The sequence below is a fragment of the Neolamprologus multifasciatus genome, chromosome 19, assembly GCF_963576455.1.
Source record: "Neolamprologus multifasciatus chromosome 19, fNeoMul1.2, whole genome shotgun sequence".
Classification (NCBI taxonomy): Eukaryota; Metazoa; Chordata; class Actinopteri; order Cichliformes; family Cichlidae; genus Neolamprologus; species Neolamprologus multifasciatus.
In genome coordinates, this window is record NC_140457.1 from 4,302,943 (window position 1) to 4,329,195 (window position 26,253).

The 26,253-nt window shown below is 40.4% G+C and overlaps 1 protein-coding gene and 1 long non-coding RNA gene across 2 annotated transcripts in view; one reads left to right on the forward strand and one right to left on the reverse strand.

Moving 5' to 3' along the window:
- Positions 1 to 26,253, forward strand: part of LOC146495751 (uncharacterized) — a 146,001-nt gene that overhangs the window by 56,108 nt on the left and 63,640 nt on the right. The gene's annotated exons all lie outside the window — the stretch shown is intronic.
- Positions 1 to 26,253, reverse strand: part of sntg2 (syntrophin, gamma 2) — a 103,992-nt gene that overhangs the window by 51,893 nt on the left and 25,846 nt on the right. The window contains exons 2-8 of the mRNA XM_085143785.1: positions 22,587 to 22,724; positions 22,414 to 22,470; positions 22,212 to 22,269; positions 19,652 to 19,695; positions 17,439 to 17,480; positions 16,327 to 16,414; positions 11,224 to 11,306 (exon numbers count right to left, since the gene is read on the reverse strand). Of these exons, the coding sequence (XP_084999911.1) occupies positions 11,224 to 11,306; positions 16,327 to 16,414; positions 17,439 to 17,480; positions 19,652 to 19,695; positions 22,212 to 22,269; positions 22,414 to 22,470; positions 22,587 to 22,724 (510 nt within the window). The remainder of the gene's footprint in view (positions 1 to 11,223; positions 11,307 to 16,326; positions 16,415 to 17,438; positions 17,481 to 19,651; positions 19,696 to 22,211; positions 22,270 to 22,413; positions 22,471 to 22,586; positions 22,725 to 26,253) is intronic.

Genomic DNA, 26,253 nt, shown 5'->3' on the forward strand with positions numbered 1-26,253 from the left:
ACGTCACCTCACTCACACGTACTCAAAAACAAGTGGATCTGTAGAAAATGGTCACATATCAAAGAAAAATGTCATGTTGACATTGATTAATGACAGAATGAAATTAGTTCTTATAAAAATGTTGAGGTGTTAGGGAGTAATTTCAGGGGAAATACACTTGCCATTTAAATTGATAGGTTTCAGTCATGTTGACAGTGTCTCTCTCAGCTCTCTTTAATGGGTTTTTTTTTTAATAAGTGGTGAGTGCTGGATACAAGCCTCTGGCAAATACAGAAGTGCATTTAGATATTTATAGGCAAAATTAGGCAAATAAAACTAAAAAATGCCTGGTGTATAACAATAATACAATGTGTTAATATGAAATGGAAATGTGTGTTATGGATACGTGTTGATGGTGGCATTTAACGTGGCATTAAGCGAGTCTTCAAATTACTTTATAATGGACTCCAGAGCAATTCAGCATTACCATAATGGTCAGTGCAGCTCGCTCTGTGTTAGAGTCTGTTCAGAAGAGGAACGAGCATGAAATGTGTACTCAAAATAGTTGTGCTTAAGTTTTCTATATGACAAAAGCCAGGATGGATCCATGCGTATATAGTTTACTCAAAATTCTGACCCCACCATCTGTATTTTGTAACAGAAATCAAGGCTCATCAGACCAAACGACATATTTCCAGTCTGCTGTTGAATTATGGTGAGTCTATGTGGATTTTAGGCTCCGTTTCTTGTTCTTAGCTAACAGCAGTGGTGCCTGGTGTTATCTTCTGTAGCCCACGAGCTTCAAGGTTAAAGGTTCTGGTCCTTTAGAGAAGCTCTTCTGCATACCCGCGTTGTAACAAGTGATGTCATTTCAGCTTGAAGCGGTCTTGCCCATCATTTTCTCTCAGAACGGCTGGAGCCTATCCCAGCCAAGAGGCTGATATCAAGTCTATGCATTAAGTATATCGGGGCGATTGTGGCTCAAGAGTTGGGAGTTCGCCTTGTAATCGGAAGGTTGGCTTCCAGTTCCAGTTGGCTTAGACAGTCTCGGTTGTTGTGTCCTTGGGCAAGACACTTCACCCGTTGCCTACTGGTGGTGGTCAGAGGGCCTGGTGGCGCCAGTGTCCGGCAGCCTCGCCTCTGTCAGCGCGCCCCAGGGTGGCTGTGAATCTGAATTGGATATTTAGTGACTATGTCAAATAAAACATATGATCTTTATTTTTAAATGTGGGCGGTGTTACAAACTCGGTGCCGAAATTCTGACAAGCAACTCTCCAATAAGATGGGAGGAGTCAGGAGGACCAGAAGAGAAGACTGTTTGTGTGCTGTTGGCATGGAGATCTGCATTTCCCAAAACAAAAGTGGTTCAAGTAGAGATCCCTGTGGTACATCAGTATTAACGTACACAATTCTTTGTGTTCTTTGTCTCAATTTTTGGTAACAATGTCACCATTCACAGCGTGACGTTAGATCATTGAACTCATTGGCTATACTGATCAGTGCAGTTTCAACAGTTCCTCTGGGGTTGTCTGAAGTGTAGTCTAGATTTTGTAACAATTTAGGAATATTAATCTTATGCAAACGCTTATGACAAAATTGCTGAAACAAATGTTTCCTACTGTTTTTAATTTTGGTCTATCCATTACTATTGGTATCCAAGTAAGAATTGTGCTTTTGCAGCCAAAAACACCAGACTGTAACATAATTAAAATGCCTCAAATTGTTTCATAATTTCAAGTTCTAATGGAGCTTCTGACTGATCTGCTGCACCAACAGTCATTTATTCTAAAAGGTCCTGCAGAAAAATATGTTGACAAAAGCTCTGACAGTTGGAAGTATGCCACATTTAAATGCAAATCACACTATACTTAATGTGTAATCCATCTGTTCTTCATTATCTAATGAGTTACAAGCTTGAGGATCAACTGAGTGAAGCAGAGTGAACATCAAACAGTGAATCGTTCCTGAAGCCAAAGATTATCTGTCAGCACAAAATCCCAAAACTCCAAAAAATAATCTGATGTAGTCCCACTTTATCATTGCATGCACAGTAGAGGAAGGCTTGTGTTCACAATGCAAGAAACCAAATCGCCTGCCTGCCTTCCTCTGACTTTGAAATGGCTGAAGATGGAGCGTTTAAATAGCCGCTAGGTGGACTGCAGTCGAGAGTGAACGGCGGAGGAAAAAATGCCCACCTTTGCACTTTGAGACACATCATTGCTGAACTACAACATGTCGCATGCAGACCCCTGTCAGCTCGCCACCAGTAATAGCAACATTTCTAAAGAAATTATCATCCTTTGCTCCAATTATGTCAACCCCGAACAACATGTTACTTAACTCTCAAGTGGAGCTCTGCAGAGAGTAGATGAGGTGGTAGGAAATGGAAAACTATCAGGCTGTCAGAATGGATTACACTGACAAAGCACCTGCCTCTTCTGTGGAGCTGGAAAACAGAACCTAAAGCCACAGTCAGCCGTTCCATCACGGATACTGATATTTGAGTGTGTCATGAACTGAGAGTAATTATTGGAAAGGACAAAGCTCAGTAAATTCAAGAGGACATTACTATGTATAGGCACAGCTCTCTCCTTTCAGCTTAAAATCTATTATCAGCATTTTAGTACGGAAAAATATTTTATGTAGAGCAATGTAGGGCGTAAATCAGCAAATTATCCTGAAGGAGTCTTGAATGTCTAAACCATATTTCTACTAAAACAATGAATTAAAAAAGAGGAAGGAGAAGGGTGCTGCAGTGATTTCTGTGTGGAGTTTGCATGTTCTCCCTGTGTGTGTGGCTTTTTCCAACCAAGATGTATTTACAGTAGGTTTTACTGGTAATGATTTTTTTGGTAGCTCTCTAGGCTTATTCTGCAACATATCCCAGCTGCCATAGGATGAGAGGCGGGGTACACCCTGGAGAGCTCACCAGCCCATCGCAGCGCTAACACATAGACGCTAACACTTATGGGCAATTTAGAACACTAATTGTGCATGAATGAGGATGAATGGCATTATTTGGTATGACCAGCTATATTCAGACTGTATTTTTCTGTGTTCATAAGTCCATCAATTTTGACGAGAGCTCCAAAATCACTGCCACTGTGTTTTACAGATGTTTGTAGACACCATCTGTTGTAACTCTCTGACAATTTGAATGAATAAATTTAAAACTCAGATTCACCAGTCCCTAAAAAATCAGCCTTTCCTCTGTATTCTTTCAGGCTTCTTAACCTTTTAAAGCCAAGCGTATCATATTTGATACATGGGTTTTTGTGAGTTTTTCAGACTTAAAAACTACAATGAATGGCACAATACATTTTTAAGGAGCACAAAATATTACTACTCCTGCAGATCTACTGGACAAATTTCTTCAGGTTCTCAAGGACACACACGATCCTTAGATATGCCAAGTTTTTGGCCAATAGCTTTTTGGGATTGACCTTCTTGGTGCAGAAATAATAATTTATGCCTTTCAGACCATTATTTTTGGCATTTTTCATAGATTGAATTAAAGAAGTGGTAACAAACTGTGTTTTACTGACAGGTCGGTAATAACACAGCGCTTGAACATAAAATTTAAAGGTGGTTCTTTGCCAAGTTCTCCATCATTCAGAGACAAACTATTGATTCGTCCCCTGAGTTGGGTGCCTTTTTTTCAGCTTGAATGATTAATAGTTCAGTGGTAAGTTGCTTAACAAACCACATTTCTATGGAAATTGTAAGGTACAAGGACTGGACTATAAATGTGTGTAAAAGCAGTCAATGACCAAAGACAGTTCTTCAGAAATCCTGGAGAGCTCAAGATCATTTAATAAAACACTGGCGACCACCAGTGCTACCCCTCAGTCTCTGAGTAGATGCACAAAGTCTCAATTTGATAATCCTACATCACCTCATTCAAGTTATCCTTCCAACTGACAAAACTGGTTGTCCATGCTGGCCGGCTGAGGGGTTATATATATATATAAAGAAACGATGAGTGGGATTCCATAAAGCAAGTAAAATTAGTCGGTCTCAAAATAATCTAAGAGCTGATTTTACTCAGTCTGATGGACTGATGGAGAATTGGCTGAACCACCAACCATAAAACAGAGCAATCCTAGAAAATGTAGCTTAGGGCATTATTATGTGCATCAGTGACTCCGCACTGCTGCTCAATGCTGGCAGCAAGGCACTGAAAAAAAGAGTCTTGTAAATCAGTTTCAGCTGAAGCCAAATTGTGTAGTTTTTTTTTTTTTTTTTTTTTTTTAATTAAAAGGTGAGTTTTTGTTGTTAACCCTCTCAGGCTCAAATTAAACTTTTTGTTGCTAATGCACAACCAAGTCCTGCAGTGGTACTTCTGAGTAAAAAAAACTCATAAAATATGTATGTGGGGTAATCAGGTTGTTAGTTTTTAACTGTTGCAAATCGGCAACGCCTGCCTTGAGAGGATTAAAACAAATAATGGACTCGTACGTGACATCATTCCACAAGGAGAATGAGCTGGTGTTCATCATTGCCACGTATTATTGCAGTTCCGCTGTAAGGAATTTGTTTGTGTACCAACTTTCCCTTAACTTGGCTTCACGATTTTAATTTTTCCCACATTTCCAGGCTGAGTTTTGACAGTGAATTCAGCAGAATGCAGCCATTTAATGTAAAAGTAAAGAGCAATATGAACTCAAATAAAGGCAATGTCTTTTCTGACAAGAAAATAGGAGCAGCATGCTCCTCACCCCACCGTGCCCCTGGTGGCTGCGTAGGATTCGGGTTTATTGGGTGTGCTGTCAGTGAAGAAATTGCAGTCTCTAACTTTCTCCCTGTGTGATTGTTGAGTGTTAATGAAAAATGTGAGTCTAGATAAAAGTCCTCTCTCACAACTGGGGAACTCAAAAACATTTCCTGTTAGTGCTTTGGAATGTTTATGTGACAAAACATCAGTTTTGTTGGAAGATTTTGCCCTTTTGAAACAACATATGGTGACGGTGCTCATACCTTTTTCTTACTATCAAAATGTCTAAGACTGCTCTTTCGTTGATGGATGTCATCAAGCATCAAGGTTGTCATAATAAAGGAAAATAATATACACTTTCTTAGCTTGGCCATGACATTGGACAGAAACATGATGTGGAATGTAAAATCAATGTCACAGTGGTGGGTTAGACCGTTTTTGTGGCCATGCTACGAACACTTTTTTCCACAATAGCATTGCTCTGAAATTGATGCATCTTTTCTATAACTTCTGTAGGCCCCGCGATTGCTTTTTTCTGCAATTCATTTTGGAGGACAAGATTAGAAATTAGTATATGAGGGAGTCGGCTCAAGTCGAAGACATAGTTAGGCAAGGCTGAGGGTTTGGACACGTGCAGCAGAAGGCTAGTGGATATAATGGACAAATGATGCCGAATATGGAGCTGTGAGTCAGGAGGTCAAAAGGAAGATGACTGAGTTCCTGGATGTAACGAAGGAGGACATGCAGATGGGGGTGGTGTGACAAAAGAGGTTGCTAGGAATAGGGTGAGACGGAAGCACCCTGAAAAAACAATGAAATCTATATGGGGATTTGACTAAATAAGTCTAGTTTGCACTTTCAGCTCGGTTTTGTTGTCCACCACCTGTAAACAGAAACACCTGGACCTTTAGCAGCTTTAGTCAATGGTCCGTTTTGTAAAGTCGCTACTAAATGTTTTGCTAAAGTCTAAGCAGAACTGAGAGAGGTTAAAATGTCATGTAAACCACATGAGTGTGCATTTGCTTTGTAGTGTAGTTCATCTGAGGCCGACCTCATGCTTTAAGAACATTTCCTTTACAAACCATTTCATATGATGCTACTGAGTTAATTAATTTTTCCCCCAAAAAGAAAATCAAATGACATTGCATGCTATTAAGTTGTGCTGCCCTACTTTTCTTTAAATCTCTATCTTGAGGCTTCCTATCATTATTCTGCGAACATGAAAGTGAAATCATGCCTTGTACTGCACTAAAAAATCTGAAACACAACACACAATTAGGCCTACTCAAAGAACAAAAACAGCCACTCACATAACAGTCCTCTGTGAGGCAAGAACAATCTCTATCCAAAAACACTCCAGAGGCCTGCTTTTGCCATTTTGTATTTTTGCAGCTTTTAAAAATGTTATTTCTGTTCTCGGGAAACTGCTCGTGTTGCCAGACAGGTTTACAACTAAACATTTTTACGTAAAGACCCAGAGCCAGCTGATCTGTTACAGATTTGTACCAGAATTATTTTTGCATAGGCAGGTATGTGTCAGAGTGTCCAGAGACGTGTGCTTCTCCAGCACCTGCTAGAGTTTTAAATGGAAACACTTTAAATCTATGAAAGGTTAAAATGACCATCTGCTGTCCTTCATGCTTACTCTGAATAATGCATATGAAATGACAAGCCAGACTGTTTTAAAGCGACCCTTTCCATTATAAATGACTGTATTAATATGGAATTATCTGAGGATTTAGCTTAAAAACAAAATATTATCTTTAGGTAAATAGATTTGTTTATCCAGGAGAACTCTAAAACACTTTCTCGTTGATGCACTGATACACACGTTTTTGTTAGCTAGTGTTGTCAGTGAAGGTAATGAGCAAACTGCATCACGCTGTCCTCTGGTAAGACTGGAGTATCCCCTCTGTGAAGTCAGCTGCTTCTACACTGAAACGTCTCCCAATCCAGCATCCCAGTAGTACACTGTAATCACAACCATTACCACTGAAGATCAAGAAAGCTCAATGAGCGAATAACAGCTTTGTAGGATGACAGAACTAAATGAATGACTTGGGACTGTTTTCTTTTTGACCCATATTACCCTGTGATGGCAGATTGATTCATCTGCTTCATGAACTCAAACAGGCTCTGTTGCTACTGTGGCAGATTCTAATTCTGCAGCTGTGAAATGAAAATTACACTTTGTTATTTTGCCACAGAGCATAAAAATATATACACGGGCACAATATGTAGGGGTTAAAAAAAAATGACCAAAACTAACGTGATATAATTCCACAATATTTTAAACTGCCAATACAACATTTTCCCCTAAAAATATGAAAACAAACAGGTTTTGGTGATTTTTGCAGGTATTACTCTTAGGCTAAAACGATCTTGATCAGTGAAGCCAGTAAATTTTGTTTTGACATGAATGTTGGAAGCAACAGCGAGACTCCAGCTGAGGTAATTAATTCTCCTCCCTCTGCCAGGGGCCAATTCTCAGATCTGGGACCTGCAGTCTGGAAAAAATAAAAAACACCATCCTAGCATATGTGTGCAGAGGATGTTATGGATTACTTCACATTTAATAACACATCGAAGTCAAAGGAGATTTGTATGGGCAACAGCTGCCATGCTAGTGGTCAGCCCTGCTGAGCTAGCTAGAGTGATAAGTAGTGTCTTCATAGTTGCTGAATGAAGCAGAGTTTCCTCCTGTTGCTGTTGTTGAAACAAAGCTTCCTAAAAAGCAGTTATTTTATAACTTTAAGTTTCAACCACAGGTTAAACTGGGATGTAAAAATCTGATACTCCAATAAAGCAACCAGTATATATTTTTTCTTTCTAAAGAACAACTCCAAAAGAGTTGTTCATCAGACTAATAATGACCCCTAACAGTTATAAAAGGTAGTTATTTACTCATGTTTGCTCTGCCCAACTCTGCTCAGATTGAATGGATATGTTTGATTAATTTTCATTTCATTTTCATTTATTAGTCATAAGTGTCAACTTAACTGGCCAATTGCTTATATCTGTTGATATCATCAGCCCAGCAGTATATCGGTCGGGCCCTCATTGAAGGAAGTTTCATGGTTTTAGGAAATCTCCTCCTGTGTGTGTTTTCTAATATCAGCGCCATTCTTCCCCTACTAGCTGTCCATTCTAGGCTCAACGGAGGCAGTTAATAGATCAAGTAACGGGTTGAGTACTCCAATAGTGAGACAAAAGGCAAATAAATTAAAAATCATCTCTCCATCCACTGGTAACTTGCAATTTCCAGCTACTGTACTTCCATACTAATGCATTTGTTTCAGACTTTAATTCCATTTTATTTATATAACTCCAAATCACGACAGCAGTCACTTCAAGGCACTTTATATTGTCAGATAAAGACCAATAATGCAAAGAAAACCCCAAAAATCAGATGAGCCCCTATGAGCGAGCACCTGGCAAATGTGGGAAGGAAAAACTCCCTTTTAACAGGAAACTTCCAGCACAACCAGGCTCAGGGCAGAGCCACAATCTAATGTAACTAGTTTGGGGTGAGGGGAAGGAAAAAGGACACTGTGGAAGAGAGAAAGGAATTAATAATAACGCAAACAAATACAATCGTTCTGGTGTGATTTGTCTGCACTTTGTTAGACATTTTGCAAACCATCACATTTACTTTAAATTTAATTTATCTTAGATTTTTAAATATCAATATTGTGCACACTCTTCCCAAGCCCCTCTTCAAACAGCTGTTTTCTTCAAAATGCCCTTTCCTCTAATATTCTGAGCCACAAATCTCCACTTCAGTAGCACTTACAAACTTTCCACTTGGATTCCTCTATGTAATCTAAAGCTTTACACCGAGGACTCGTTCATATATCATTCAGTGACTGATGGAATATTTTATTTCCAGAAACATGTCAGAAATCAACTTCTCTGTCTGTTGGCTGAATCTTCCGATTCATGGAAAAATAAAGAAGTCGTATCCAAAAGCTTCACTGTCAAAACCTGTAACTCTAACAAAATGAAACAAGAATTTATAGCCTGGATTTACATCACAATATTCACAGGATGGCAGGAAAATGCACAAATATTGAGATTTACATGTCTTATTTGCCCCTGCTTGGATACTTTAAAAATATTTTTTGCAATAGAGGTTTTCAGAAATGTTGTTAAAGTAATTAGTCGCCAAGAATTCATCATATGATTTAGTTGGTATCTTTTTTACCTTCTTGACCAGCAAAAGCCCACAAAAAAAAAAAAAGGATTAGTGGAGGTTTAAATTCTAAGACTTAAAAAGCATTTTCATTATACGCCTCCAAAGAGACATCAATGCAAACAAGGTCAGAAGTCTTTTATGAGGCTTCATTTTCATTAAAACTCCTGTTATTCCTGCGCTTTATGAATGAATTTTAAAAAATGATTATCGAACACTTGCAAAGCTGAGATGACCTATAGCTGCTCACTGTTACTGCTACTAACAACCTACACCTTTCTCATTGTTGTTATGTGCATGCACTTGGGTGATCTCACATAAATCCCAGCATCCCACGGCCAGACCTTTGTAACTGGTCTAAATCAGCCACGGCGTGTGGGCGTACTGGGGTTTTGTTATTGCACGTGGGATTAACCTTTTTCAGAAAACAAGCTCAGGTGTAATTTCTATCAAGGTTCCATTACTATCGCATATTGAGAAACCGTTCCTCCATCAAATGAAAATGTTACATCCACAAGATGTTCATTTTTCTAATTGGAATAATCTCTTTTAGTTGAGCTACTTTAATAAAACTATTTAATTTAACCCTTTTGCCTCCTTGACTCCTTTTCCTGACCCGGACACTTTTTGTTACTTCCCCCTTCATCGCCTGGACCCTTTTAGGGGAACGTAACACACACATTTATCTGTTGTCCATCGCTGCGTGTGATCCCGGCAACGTCTCGATGAGATGAAAAGAGTCTGATAGTCTAACAATGCAGATTTCCCTAATGTACGCAAACAGAAGGAAGCAGGGAGGAGATGTCAATATTAGCAGTGCTAATAGTCTCAACTGCTACTAATGCTAATGGCCATAATGCCTCAGCAGTATAGAAAATTACAAGCTACACTCACTGGCCACTTTATTAGTTACACTGGTAATATCAGGTCGGACTCCTTTTTAACTTCAGAAAAGCTTTAATTCTTCATGGCGCTGTTCTGTAACACCCCAAAGGCGCTCTATTGGAGATCTGATGACTATGGAGGCCATTTGAGTGCATTTGATAACTCACTGATATATTTAAGAAACTAGTTTCAGATGATGTGAACTTTACGACATGGTGCGTTATCCAGCTGGGATCACCCATCAAAAGACGGGTACACTGTGAGGACAGTTAGCAGCATGGTCAACAACATTACTTCAGTGGGCTGTGGCGTTTAAATGATATCCAGATAGTACCAAAGTGCCGCAGGAAATATCCCCCCACACCATTACACCAATACCAGCCTGATAATGCACGATGGGTCCATCCTTTCATGTTGCTTACTCCAAAATCTGACCCTGCCATCTGAATGTCGCAGCAAAAATTGAGACTCATCAGACCAGGCAACATTTTTCCAGTCTTCTATTGCCCAATTTTGCTGAGCCCATGTGAAATGGAGCCTCAGTTTCCTGCTCTCAGCTGGCATGTGTGGCAGCTTGTCTGACAACAGTAACCGTCCCATGTTTAACCCTTTAAGACCTACCACAGAACCAAGTCCACCAGAGCTTATATTATATTTTTACATGTTGTGGAGCCATTTTTGGGAGCATTTCAAGTTGCTATACATCAATACAACCATTATAGCCCAAATTTTAATAATATGTCTGCATTAAGTGCATAGTAATTACATAAATTGCAAAAAAGTGCAATAAACTACAAAAAAATGTAAAATCGTTTTTGTTTTTTTAACATATATTTCTAGTTAGAGAAATTTAAGAGGCTTATCCCTCAAAACTGTAAATACAAAAAAGTTGCACAAAATAGTTTCCCACCACAGGAAATTTATTGTGAGTGTCTTCATAGTTTTATTTTTGAAATACACCAATTTTTATATACTGCAGGAAAAACGAAAATAAATATTATAATGCAAATTTGCAAAAAAAAAAAACAGCATATGCATCAAAATAAACTATTTCCAGCAGTGCAATATGAGTCCTAAGCATCCCAGAAATGACACAGAATATGCAAAACAAAATTATTGCGCAAGCTTATGTGGTTGCAGTGCTACCGGGATTTAAAAATAGTTACGCAAAATGGAGCGTGCCCGTTCCGACCGGTTTTAAAGGGTTAAAGTAAGCCAAAGTTGAAGGGATACCTCAAAAGAAGCCCAGATCCAAAAGCACTCTCATCTTTCAAGTGTTAATCACCGCTCTACTCTCAGATAATTCATTTTCTTTAGTGTTTTAAACCTGTAGCTTTACTTGAAAGAATCAGTTACCTGTAAGAAGCTGGTAAGACCCTGGCACTAAGCAGGAAAGAGATCAAACCCAAACCAATCACGTTTTCATGTGCAACATCAAAAAGGTGTTTCTTACCGTGTTGTTTCCGTTTCCATTTAAATGCACACCACTGTCGAACAGCGGGGAGGATACTCGACTGTGATCTGGCCCCGGAGACCCTGAAACAAACAGCAGAATGATTCATGTTTACAAAAATCTTTTGAAGAATCACCGTTAAAGATTTAATCCAACTTCTCACCTTTTCTATCAATATTTGAATTCATCTGGAAACAAAGGCGCGTCGTGAGTTGCACATAAACCTCAAACAACATGTCAAGACTCGTAGTCTTAAATTATAAGGGTTATTATTGACTTTATTCTGCAGCCCTGCCTTTTGCCATGCAGCATAGATCACAGGCAGAATCCAAAAGAGACAAATGCTGCTCGTTGATATGATATTAGCTTGGCGTTGGAGGAACTGCCTTCTGATTCGGTCACACTCGGTAAAGTGTGGCAAGCGGCTCCTGGCCTTTCCTGCCCGTCATTTGTGCCATGGTACAACAAAGACCGGCTTAGAGAGAATACAATTTGAACCTTTTCACTCTCAGACAACAAAAACCACAATTCACGGAGCCAAACAGCCTACAGCTAAAAACCTGAGCATCTCTGCACTGCAGCCTTCCCATGAATGTTAACACACCCGCGCGATACGAAGGCTGGATTTCTCAAAGCGCTCACACTTTGATTTCCGGAGAATGTGGCGATTTATCGAGCTATAAATATTCATGCGTGCCTGTTAGTGTTAATTATTTTTCTACATCTGTGTGCTCTTCGTAATTAGATAAATTGTACAAAGTGATTGTTGTGTTTACTGTGGGGACTGAAATCATTTGTATTGCATGGGGTTCATTCATTCATTTTGCTTACAGCTAATTCATAGCAGAACAATTATTAGCGGCTCAGCAGTGTGAGTGTTCGCTGCAAACACACAACTGTCAACATCTAAAGGCCCAGATGTAATGCAGGAAGTTACAGACTGTGACGTTGATGCATTAGCTGTGTTTACTACAGTAAAAGATAAGTTTAAAGAACTTTATTTGTAAGAGTTAGCAGTTTCTTATCCTTCCTTTAAAACAGACCAAGAGCCTAGGTAGGTTTAGCCTAATTTAGGATTAACAGATAAATCACAAAAATCAGAACGTCAAAGGATAAAGTAGGTCAGGGGTGTCCAGTCCTCGAGAGCTACTGTCCTGCAGCTTTTACACCAACACAGCTGAGTCAAATGGTTGGATTACCTCTTCAGGGTGCCATCAAGTTTGGCAAAGGCCTGATAACAAGCCATTCATCTGTGTGGCGGAGGTGTGGTCCCTGGCGTAGCTGCAGGGGAGGGGTGGAGCGGTGAGCTCAGGGGGCTGGACCGGGACGAGCTGTCACGGCGCATTGTTATTATAAATAAAACGTGGTGCCGAATGTTCCTGGAGCTTCATCAGATGTTCCTGCTGGGCCACGGCCTGGTCCCGGCACATCGTCGCCAACTCCGCCAGCATCTGTGCCAACAACTGCACGGGCTGAGCGGGCGACGCATCGTGGGGGTCAGACATCCCACACTGGGTTTCGGCACCACTTGTAAATGACCACGGCAGACCCGGGTGCAAGTTCATGCTTTGCAGCATACTTTGACTCACACGGTTGCTGTTCACAATGCTCACAGAGCTGCAGCTCTCCCGCTGCCCGCTCAACATTATCGCAACAACCACAAACACAACACCCATTACAATATTTAAGTCGGCGGGGCGTGATTGCAGATGCCGTGCAGGTGCGTCCGCCTTCCCTGCACGGCACCGCAGGCCACGCCCCGCCACAATCTGATTCAGGTGTGTTGGAGCAAGGATGCATCTAAAAGCTGCAGGACAGTAGCTCTCGAGGACTGGAGTTGGGCACACCTGTGGTAGGTCATCCGGCTCATGATCTATCACAGTTTAGGTCAGGGGTCTCGAACTCCAGACCTCGAGGGCCGTTGTCCTGCAGGTTTTAGATCTCACCCTGATTCAACACACCTGAACCAAGTGATTAGTTCATTACCAGGCCTCTGGAGAACTTCAAGACATGTTGAGGAGGCAATTTAGCCATTTAAATCAGCTGTGTTGGATCAAGGACACATCTACAACCTGCAGGACAGCGGCCCTCGAGGCCTGAAGTTTGAGACTCCTTGTTTAAATTTTATTGACCATATGACCTACCAGGTCATCGTAGTCAAAGGAGCTTGCAAAGAAAAGCGTCTGGACTTCTTTAAGTTACTTGAAGACGTTTCACCTCTCATCCGAGAGGCTTCTTCAGTTCTAAGGTCAAATGGTGGAGAGTCCCAGATATAAACCTAGTGGGAGTGTCCCCCCACAGAGGGACAAAAGGACCCCCTGATGATCCTCTAATCGCCTGAGCCAAGGTGTGAAACTGGGTGTGGGTCCCAATCAGCCAGAGTTTCGGGTGAGCTCTTTGTGAAACCTGGCCCCACCTTATCATGCGAATTCCTGAGGTCAGATGGCCCAGGATGTGAGTGGGCGTTAAGGCGTCTGGGGAGGGAACTCAAAGCTGGATTATAGATGGCAGAGAGTTGGTGTCGTAAACCACCGCCTCTGTTCAAAGATGGTCGCTCACAGTGGACATAGATGGCTTCTTCTTGACCATAAAACAACAAATGTGACCTCAACCTTGAGCACAGATTGGATGAGCAGAGATTTCTGTGAACTGTAAACTTCAACTAGATGATCTGCATCTCAAAACCACTGATGACCATCTGATTTGTATTAGTTTTTTAAAATTATCTGCATTTGTAAACACACCTGAAACCCCCCAACAATAAGTCAGCAGAGCTGATTGAAACAGAATTCGCCTAAAGATCAGAAAATCCAACTATCGGCAACAACGGTATAAAGTGCTTTAACACGTAATATATACAGCCAACAGAAACAGCTGTTTGTCTGGCGTATAAAGCCTGCAGAGTGGCATCAATCTTTTTATCCAATTCTGGGGATGAAAGAGAATTAGCATATGCCCTAAAATATCACTACCTTTTTGTTTTTTTAAGAAAGTGAGAGTAAAAACATGAGCAGCAGTATTTGAATTTTAAATGTGATGGCAGTTGGTGGGTTGTTTACTTGTTGTGAAAACTGAAGTGAAACTGTCAATGGGACAGGCGATTTTAAAAATCCTTTCTCTACAAAACATCAAAGTGCTCATCAAATGTCACTTGAACCCAAACGAAGGTCACGGGATCTTTGTTTCCCCCCCTTCAGTACAAAACTCGGTTATTTCGATTTTTAGCACAGAAAAGCAACAAAAAAACAAACCAATTATATCTGAACTTTCCAATTATCACAGTTTGGGAATTTTTGCAAAGCAAAAACACTATCAGAGAAACTGGCAATCAAATTTGAGTTGGTGTACTAATCAATTAAAGCTGAGGTCAAGAAAAAATGCTTTTTGTGTCAGACTCCTGCCATCCCTGCTGGCTCTGTTTTCAGCGCTACAAAATCCAACCACCAACAGCCCTTCTGTTTTTGTTTGCTTGTTTATTGCCTTTTCTGAATTTCGGCAATGACATCACCACAGCCCTACCTTTAAATTAGATCAAACCATAGCTACACGGTCCTGATATACAACAGACAGTATGTCTGTGAAGGTTCTCAGTCATCCAGGTCATCGTAGTCAAAGGAGCTTGCAAAGAAAAGCGCCTGGACTTCTTTAAGTTACTTGAAGATGTTTCACCTCTCATCTGAGAAGCTTCTTCAGTTCTAAGGTCAAATGGTGGAGAGTCCCAGATATTTTGGACAGAGAGGACAGATGGTTTGAAAGAGGAGTGAAAGAAGCATCTATGTCCACTGTGAGCGACCATCTTTGAACAGAGGCGGTGGTTTACGACACCAACTGTCTGCCATCTATAATCCAGTTTTGAGATCCCTTCCCAGACGCCTTAACGCCCACTCACATCCTGGGCCATCTGACCTCAGGAATTCGCATGATAAGGTGGGGCCAGGTTTCACAATGAACTCACCCGAAACTCTGGCTGATTGGGACCCACACCCAGTTTCACACCTTGGCTCAGGCGATTAGAGGATCATCAGGGGGTCCTTTTGTCCCTCTGTGGGGGGACACTCCCACCAGGTTTATATCTGGGACTCTCCACCATTTGACCTTAGAACTGAAGAAGCTTCTCGGATGAGAGGTGAAACGTCTTCAAGTAACTTAAAGAAGTCCAGACGCTTTTCTTTGCAAGCTCCTTTGACTATACAACAGACAATCTTACTTTTGTAGTGTTGAGCTCTGACGCTTGCACATATTTCTCCTGTTTTATACAGTGAATCTGTTAGTAAGCAAACAAATCCTAAAATAACCAAACTTTTGCAGGCCTGTATTTTTTCTTCGCTCTGTTGTCCAGCACTCTACATGGGCACAACATAGGAGATGGCCTCAAAAGTGAAAAACATCTACTTATAATTACTATATTGTTACTTTATTTTCTTATGACACACTAAAACACAAAAGTAAACTTCTGTGTTTTTTGACTGGTATCAGAAATGGAAGCAAACGGGAGGCAGTTAAGATGAAATGATTTACTGTAATTTGGTGGGAAACTAAAATGCTGCCAGTCATATTAATAACAAAAACATTTAAAATGACATTTAAGCAATGCCCTGTTTTTTTGTTTTTTTTATTAAATGAAACGTTAGAACTCAAACATGTTTTCAGACATTTCTCACCCGCCTTCACTCTGATGTTAAGTATATGATAAAGTATTGCAAAGTGTTCCAATAAATTGCCAAATTTACACTTTACTTTGAGGCTTGGTTTGTGTTGCTTTCTTCAGTGCCATCATTTTCTCACCGCTCTCACCTACATCCTTCGCTCCACACCTTTTTATCGGCTCCACCTGGATGATTTTAGTGTCTCCGTTTTCATCTTTTCAAGCTGCTGATGGTAAGTGCAGCTCTGGGTGTTTCTGACATTACTGCTCGCCTCGGGCCACCGAGCATGACAATTTATTACTCTGAAATGAACGCTCGTCTATCGAACAGGTTTCAAGCACCGAGTTGAGCAAAAAGACAATTTTCCATAAAAGCGGTTTGCTTCTCATTTGCTAAGAATGCTCAGTGAAATAAAGCTTATAGCCGGTTTAAACGGCGCCGATCAGCGTGCGCTTACCTAGAGGCAGTTTTAGAAATGATGGAACTTCTCGCAGGTAGCGAACAGTGATGGTGACCTCATCTCCAGCAGTACGCAAGAGGTGAACCTGGCAGGAGCGAGAGAGATTGATACAGATAGCAAGGGGGAGAGATTGCAAGTGATACAGCGAGATAAAACTTAATCTCATATAAATGAAACAAGCCACATTCATGTCAAGCTGTATGCTGCCTGAGCAAATGAAATGTAGCGGGAGATGAGTGAGGAATATTAAATCAGAAGTTAAAGCCTGGCTGAAGTGGTTCCACTTGAATCATCAAAAGGCAGATTTCGAAGGCCGGCTTTTCACTCGTGCTAGGCGGTGGCAAAGTGACAGCTGACACGACAAAGTAATTGCGCTCTGAATGTAAGTGACATATGTCCTCAGAGATGCAGTCACAGCAAACGTATGTTTAATGCGATGAAATCTGTCTGTTTCTTCCATGTAGCTGATGAAATAAATGAAAAATTCGAGCGAATGAGACGCATGAACGAAAAGCGCAAGGTCACTTCTGCATGCCCTCGACGCATATCTGCCATCCTCTCCTGCATTATATGCTAGCCCTTTTACTTGAGGCCAAGCATCTGTCAGCGCCGACAGTGTGACAGGCTGCTATTAAATGTGCTGGATTTTGTTCTGAACAGAAACTGCTCATTATATGTTTTGACGCTCTGGAGGTGAATGTAGTGAACAGCTGTATGAGGCTGCACGAGGAAAAAGAGATGACAGACAGGAAGAGCGCACGTGTGCGTGGGTGAGATGGAGGGATGGTCGCAAACAGCAGAGGGGATATTTAACAAAAGGAAGATGCTGTTTGAGAGGGAAATTGATCAAAAATGAAAAGAAAGAAATTGTGAATGTAGAAGTAAAGGGGGGGGGGGAGAACACCGCATACTGGCACCCTCACTTCCTGTGCAGGCTTTGATAATAATCGACTCTTTTTCAGGCTTTTCAATTTGTCACAGTGTAAACGAAAAGAAAAACAGCCTAAACAGCAGGATTTGGTGTTACACCTGGAGGACGGATGGAAGAGTAATGGGCAGATGGAGCAGGGTATTGGCTTTTTGCAAGAGTCAAATACAAAAATACTCACAACTTCCTCATGAGTACAGTGCTCTACATTAATGCCATTGACCTAAAGAAACAAACAGAGATGAAACACAAACATTTAGTTTAACATAAGACAATTTAGGACTTGTATGCTCACTAACGGGGTCAGAGGTGTCACAGGCCTCCATCTCTAGAATATGACTCGCAGGGTGATGGGCTGTTTAGTCACCTCGGTGTAGCTCTGGACAGGCCTACCAGGTCCAGAATAACAGCTCCTGCACTAAAGTGATTAATATTTATGTATGAAGATGTCTGATGTATGAAGAACATTTTCATAATCCAAACTAATTAAGTGTTTTGGGATTTTCTTGAGTTATGACCAAAAAAATGTTTTGCAAGGCTACGGTGACTTTCAGCTCTCTAAGTCCCAGTTCAGGCCAAGTTAACAGAACATAAATTCACCAGCCACTTTGTTAGGTACACCATGTTAGAACCCAATTTTGCCTTCACAGATACCTCAGTTCTTCATTGCATATGTTCGGCCACGTGCTGCAAGCATTCCTCGGCGATGTTAGTTCATATAGATACGACAGCATCACACAGCTCCATATTTATGATGCGAGTCTCCCATACCAGCACATCCACAGATGCTCTATTAGATCGAGATCTGGTGACTGGAGTCCATTTGAGTACATTCACTGGCATCAGCCTGAATCGTTCATGCAAGGCAGGATGGATCCATGCTTTCATGTTTTTTCCAGAGATCTATTGTCCAGTTTTTGTGAGCCAGTCCAGTGGGGACTGCCAGTGCGGTCTTCTGTTGCTGTAGCCCATCTGCTTCAAGGCTGGAGATGTTGAGCATTTATGTTGAGGTGATCTTCTGCTTGGTTATAACAAGTGCTTGTTTGAGTTACTGTTACCTTCCTATCAGCTTAAAGCAGTCTTGTCATTCTCCTCTGACCTCAACAAGGAGTGTTGTCTCCCACTCTAATGCTCAGCGTCTAAAGGTGCACCTAACAAAGTGGCCAGTGAGTGTATAGTTGACCCCAAAACACAATGCCTTGAGCTACAGAGGCAAAATAATATGAAGTGAAAATAAGATCAAATAAGATGCTAAATCATTATAAAGAGAATAAAAGCAGATGGAAATTATCTCTAAGACAGGAAAAAAAGAAAAACACCAATCATCACCAAACAGAATTCCTACAAATAATCAATATATTTAAAGTAAAATGCAAAACTGTAAGTACAAATACAGAAAAATGCAACAAGACAGGAAACGACACAGAGACAGTGTTAAAGTTTATAAGAGTCTGTCATAATCTGCTGCAATTTGGAGGAACAACCTTTATATATATAAATATCTCTATATCCATCTCTATCTCTATATCTATCTCTATATCCATCTCTATCTCTATATCTATCTCTATATCTATCTCTATATCCATCTCTATCTCTATATCCATCTCTATCTCTATATTTATCTCTATATCTATCTCTATATCCATCTCTATCTCTATATCTATCTCTATATCTATATCTTTTTATTCAGCTTTTTTTTTTCATTTATTTATTTATTTTAAAATCTAAGCTAAACTCATTTCACAGATTCTCTCCCCTAAAAACAGTCCTCCAGTCTGAGCCTCCCCATGACTCCCAAAGTTTACGCACCAGCCCCTAATTTGCTTCGTCTCCTGCCATCCAGGCAAATAGATGCAATATTCTACAATGTGACACTTCAAATAAGCCACTGCAAATACATATGAAACAATGGTGAGAGATGGAAGCAGTGGCAGTTCTATTCATATTATTATTCGTAAACATTTTCAATATGAATGGTAATATTGCTTTGCTGTCTGTTGAACCTACTTGATATTCTAGATAAACAGCAGATCCAATAAAGCTGCCAGACGGATTCAAATTAACTTATGAAAAAGATTAAATGAATAGCATTACTAAACACTAGACACTAATGACTACCACTCTAAGGAGCATCGGCTATTATTCATTGGTGATATTTTTTTAAATATAGGAACACATACATTAAGTGATTCCTGTAGCAATGATGTGTTTTGTTTTTAAATCACATGCTGAAAGATTCATTTGAAAAACATCATATAGCTCAAAATATTCAGCTACCATTCCTTCAAATTAATAACCGTTAAAATTTGAGCGAAACTGAGATGCAAAGAGCCGCCCCGCTGGGTCGTGACCCCAACCAGCATCCAAGCAAATAAGTCAGAAACTGATACTGACCTGCAACACTGCATCCCCGACGAACAGCTTCCCCGTTTGATCGGCTGCGGAGCGTCAATCGTTGAGTGTCAGAGGTTAATGAAAACATTACGAAATAATTGCTCATTTCATACACGGTAATGTGGTGGAAATGGCAATCAGTGTCCCCCCCCATCCATCTAATCTCAGACAACATCCTACAGCTCACAGACAGAACACAGGAAGGCATGAAATTCGAAACTAATCAGGAAATAAACTCATTTGCAGCAGCACAGGAGGAAACAATGAGAGCTGTGTTGTGAAAAGATTCGTAATGCTGTGTGAAAAGGGCTCTTAACGTCCTCGGGATATCAAGACATGATTTTCTCGCATCAAAAAAAGTATTAGGAAGCGCGTGGGCAAAAAGAAAAATTACCGGGAAATGATTCGCTCACATGATGCTCTAATATGGCTTCACGCAGGGAAACTTGGAGGTCATCAATTCTTAAAATTTAACTGACAGACATGATTAAAGTATTTTCCATCTAGTTAACAGCATGATCATATTCTCTTCCAATCTGGCAATGGTTTATTTCTCCACAGCACTTCATGCTCACTTATCATCAATTAACTGCCCTATTGGACTGATGAGCTGTTGTGAGAGATTACAACAGCTCATCTTTTACTTTGTGCCTCGCAGCAGGCGCACATAAATAAAAAATGTTTTCTTTCTGAGAGTTGCTGAGAATTCGATTGAAACGAAAGGGAAAAAGAACCCGTCATGTCAAATTTACTTTAACAACCTTTAAAGCAATCAAAGAGCAGATGTTTGCGGTTTTTAGGGGGTGTTTTGTGCAGCTGGGTGCAGTGAACGTGGACAACGGGGTTTCCGGCAGAGCTTTCATTTTTCTTGATCACGGGGGGAAAGGGGCAAAAAGTCACTGAATACACAGAGAAAAAATAATCACGAAAAGCCTGACAACAAAAACAAAAATCCAATATTTATTTACATTTGCTAATCGCTTACTCGGCACGGTGAGGCGGCAAGCATCGGCAGCCTTGCCTCTCACCTCTTTGTAAATAAAATTTTCAGTCCCATTTCCATTTTCACACCATTATAGCCATCAGCAGACAAAAACACATGCAGCAACTGTGACCATCTCATCTGTGTTTTACCATCGCAGCCCGGCAGGCCACAGTTCTGGAACATCAGTTAAGAAATAGTTGTGTCCATATCAGCCAGTAATTTAGCTGTTTTTGTTATTCCGCTTACAGACACATGGAGGGTGGTTCATCTGACATGACAACAGAGGCTACGATAGACTTTTAGATTCAGGAAAAAGTTGCAGGAAACTTAGGAGTGCATTAAGCTGTTTCAATCATAGACTGTATATAAGCGTTGGATGCAGTGTCCTAATGAAGCAAAGCTGGTTCTGAGGCGCCTCAGATCTGCACGACCTTGGAGGTTGTTTACAAACAGAAGCCAGATTTTATAGTCTGTGGGGAAAATGATCAGACTTCTCAGTGAACATATTCATAATAAGTTGGTTATCTCATCAAGTCATCTTTAAAACAACACTGCATTCACTTTAAGTTATGGTCCATTTTAGAGTAGTTTAGAAAATACAGTGTGATGGAGGCATGGCGGCCTTGTGATTGACAAAGTGCTACTGTATGGGCATGAAATGCATTTGACCTTTTGTTTTGTCATCTTTTCAAAACAAACAAACAAAAACAGCCAAAACAACAGCTTGAAGCTTCAAGAACAAGTTATGCATCCATCTTTTATATACAGTCTATGCACCATGTAAAAACTGTGCATACAATCAAAAAGCTGTGCAGTTGTCTCATACATGTTCTGTAACGTTTCCTAAATGTGTTGTAGATGACTTTCTGCGTGTCAGATTTCAAACTGATTATTCGCATCTGTGTTTTACTTCTCTGACGTTCACATGTGAAAACGGCTTTATCCGCACTGCAGTGCGTCCTGATAAATTAAAACTCATTACAAACTCCTGCTGTGCAGCGAATTTTTTAAGAATCAGATTGGGGTATTTTCCACAACTGTCCTGCCTCACATGGATCACACAGCGGGAAATAATCCACTTTGGGCACTTTGTACTACGGGAAATATCTACAGAGTGGTTTATGGCTGGGAATTGTCTGAACTGAACAAGCAAAACCCAACATCACACACACTCAGGGATTTGCATTCTTCCCATGCAGCTCTTTTGGTGAATTCCTAAAAACAGTCAAAGTTCATCAAAAGCACTGCATGTGTAAAAACAGCTCAAGTCACACATTACACGTGTTGGCTAACTTGATTTTAATGGTTAAGCTAGGCTAAACATGACCTCCAGCGTTAACGTCAGTCTTCTCTTTCAAGCCTTCTTTTTAATTCTACTGTGACAATGTCTTTTAATGAGGATGCTTTCAAACTATAAGACTTTTTTTAAATCTTACAGACAAATCTTGTCAATTTAAGTACCAATATAATAATAATTTATTATGTGTGTAATCACTTTGAACCGTGAAACTCAACAACGCAGTGAAAACCATTTCCAAAGCCACATGAAAGTAGTGAGATGAAATGCTTTCTTACCTACTTGATCTTTAAAGATCTTTGAAATAACCACTGGCACGTTGTGCTCTGCACCTCCCTGAAAAGCAGGAGAGAAAGATGAGGATGTGCATTACTGAGTATGGGTGGTAAAATTTGCTGCCAAAACAGCTTTTCTCAAACAGCCATCTCTGCCACCCAAAGCCTTTCATTTCCACTGTAGTCTCAAAACTTATCTGCTTACTTTGATGCTTAAGCCCAGACCGCCGGTCGCTTGTCTTCGCAGTACAACAGTTCTGTGCTTTAGAAAGTGGGAGTTTCTTATTGGCAAAAGGATATTGTGAACATTGAAAAGTATGCTGGAGTTATGCGGCATGAATTACAAAACGCGAGCCTGGAGGCCTCGGGTGCACTTACATTTACTTGGGATTCACTTCCACTCGTGCAAACCACATCCAGCTTCTGTATGGTTAATACCTCTTTGGTCAATTTCAGGCAGACATCATAGGTATTGTTGGTCTCCTCATTGTACAGCAAAGCAATTCCAGATTTTGTCTGTTGGAATTGAGAAGAACATTGACATTTTGCCAAGCAGAGCAATTACATAGACAATGAACATTTTAATCCTCTTTTCTCAACGTGCCATTTGTGCACCCCGTTCTACTGGTCTAGTTTTGGGTGAATTGGTTTTGCCTGACATTGTGAAACCTTAGTGTAAGGATTTTTTCTTTCAGTTCAGCGTTTCTACCTTACGAAACGAGAGATACACAAAAGTTCAGGCAGTTGTGCCAGAAAGTCGAACTTTGAGGACAGAAATGACAACAGTCAGTCGGATCAAAGAAGCACAGACGTCACAGTTCACGCTTTTTCTGTTTCTTTGTAGATGAAGAACCTTCAAGAATCTGAAAACTGAATGCAGTGCAGCTCAAATTTAACGCTCTTTCTGTTCAGTATCATCATCTGCAAATATCAACAGAAATCAAAGATGCAGCCATCTCAAATTATTCACCTTTTGATTAAGCAAAAGACTGTCAGACAACACCTTTTGTAACACTTCAAATGATACGGCTCATATGACAAGATTGAAAAATGGTATAAAACGATGTTTATATCCCTAAACACAAACTATGTTTAGACCAAGATACTAGCAGCCAGGAAATATTAAAAAATTATTTATGCTAACAACTTATAATTAATACTAACAAAATACAGATGAGGAGCCTAAATAGGTATTTTTCAAACAAGCAGAGGTTTTGACCCAATAATGGGTCAATAACTGGAATTTCAGTGTAAAATTTTTACAGTAGTACACAGTTGGAAACATTTTGCCATTAAAAGAAACTGTAACTGTAAAATTCATCAGCTCGCTGTCTGGGTTTGACAAAAGACATGTCTAATTCTGCACCAATTGTTCACCATTCATTCAGAAAATTCAGGCAAATTCAGAAATATTGAACAGAACAGGAAATTCAAAGTGAGCTGACGGCCCTGCAACGTCTGCATGAATACAAACTAGCATTTTTAAATGGAAACGACACCGTTACACTAGTTACATTTATGTGCATCTAAATTCTGTTTCATTTGTTGCATGGTGAACTTTACACGTTGGCCCGTTACAATGACCTCTCTTACCCAAATTATTGACCCTGTGATGCAAATTGTTACATTCCCCACATGGGTCTATTGGTACGGAAAGTAACAGAATACTAGATGGAGAAACTTGAGGAGGCTGTTTGGGTCGTTTGGAAATTATTTATTGCCACAATGTCAAAAACTATGCATAAATTGGCTTCTGGGACAAGAGAAAAAACAAGAGAAAAAGATGAATATCAAGAGATACTCTCCTGGCAACTCTGACCACAGGAAACCTGTTGGGAAATGTAACACAAGACAATGACACAAAGGGAAAAAATAAATTGACAAACACAAAGAAGCAACATAAGAATCTTACGCTAAAAAAACATTAACAGACTACCAATACCCTGCTCTGAGAGAATCTAGTGCTTCGGCAACCAAAATGACCAAAGGCCTTGAAGGCTTTGACCCTGGAGGGCACCCACTGGCTACAAGACTAAGACCTCAGCCAATGACATGAAAGGTGGAAACATCAGGAGCTGCTGGGAGGATCGACGTCCTCACAACTTTCATTTTGGAACTCTTTTTCAACCTCAACTATTGAGAATCTATCACCAGCAGGGTTACTGAAGTTCAAAATGTTTGCTGGGCAAGCATTCACAAAATCCAGAAATAACATTTTGTGGCAGTAGATGGTGTAATTTCAGTTTTGAACCAAAATCAAACCCTTTAACAAAAAGCATCCATCAACACACAGTTACTGAGACTAATGGAAGACGGTGTTTCAGCGCGGTAACATGTTTGCATGCCGATGCCAGAGTTCAGCTAGAAGCAATTTGGTGCCTGTGCATTTAAACTAAAGTTAATAATTATAACTAAGCTTAGCTTCGCACACACTGAAGCTTCAACAGCATTTTATAAACCCATAAAAACAGCCCCATCAGTCCATATACAAGTCAGTTCTGAAAACGGTAAACTAGGGAATTGCTTTGGGTCTAACACCGTAAACGTTGGAATAAAGTGCACATTGCCTGCAGTGACCGTCATTACTTTTCAAATAAGTTCAGCTCCTCTACATCTTTCAGTGACACTGAGGGAATTCTTGGATACACTTTTGAATAAGTTTCACTAACAGTCTCGACATAAAATAAAGCTCTGTGCAGGAAAATTCTTATTCCAAACACATTCTAAGTATTAGGATGGGCGACGAGTCGTGGTGTAAGAATTAACCCAACATGTTTTTCATATTTGGAGAAACAAGAAACTCCAAGCAAATGCCCCAGAGAAGGGCCCAGACAGCATTGCGTTCTGATGAAAGCTCCACCAATCTATATCATTTTGAAAATGATACCACAGAGGGCTGAATTACATTGTTCCTGTAGGTCTAGTCATAACACTTCATAATCTGTGATGCAAGACATCATATAGACAAACGATTATGCCCCCTCTAAACCTCCTCCCCGCTCATATTGGTTGTTTGAAAAGGCTGAATTGATGGAGTGAGTTACATTACTTTCCAAAGCTTCATCAGAATTCAGCCAGGAGAGTCAATAAGATTGATGGATGATCTGGCATATAAACAAATGAAAAAACAATGGTCTACATTTGATGGAATAACAATTGCCTGTTAGTTGAAGTGACCTGACTGTGAAGTAAGAGTTTTCTACACACAAAGACTAAACGCAGTAACACAAACTATAGGGTGGGCCATTTATATGGCTACACCGTAATAACATGGGAATGGTTGGTGATATTAAAGTCCTGTTTGTGGCACATTAGTATATGTGAGGGGGCAAACTCCTCAAGATGGGTGGTGACCATGGTGGCCATTTAGAAGTCGGCCATCTTGGATACAACTTTTGTTTTTTCAATAGGAAGAGGGCCATGTGACACATCAAACTTATTGGTAATGTCACAAGAACAACAATGGTGTGCTTGGTTTCAACGTAACTTTATTCTTTCATGAGTTATTTACAAGTTTCTCTTTGTTCACAGCCATTGACATGTCAAAGAGGTTAACACGTGAGGAGCGGATCGAAATTGTGTTGATATCCGGTGAGCGCAGTAACCGGGTCATTGCAGCAGATTTCAATGCAAGACACAACCTACGAGACCACCCATCTCCCATGCTACAGTTAGCAAACTGCTTGCTAAGTTTCGTGAAACTGGTTCAGTGTTGGATTTGCCAAAATCTGAATGCAAGAAAACTGTCACTAATGAAGAAACATCAGTGGCTGTCCTAGCTTCATTCAGCAAGAGCCCACAGCATAGCACTCGCCGCATGTCACTGGAGAGTGGCATTAGTCGAACATCCCTTCGGCGGATATTAGCTACTCACAAATGGCACCCTTACAAACTCCGGCTACTGCAGCATCTCAACGAGGATGACCCAGATCGGCGCACAGAATTTGCAGAATGGGCAAAACAAAAATTGGAACAGGACCCTCAGTTCACGCAGAAGATTTTGTTCAGTGATGAGGTAAACTTTTATGTGAATGGTGAAGTTAAC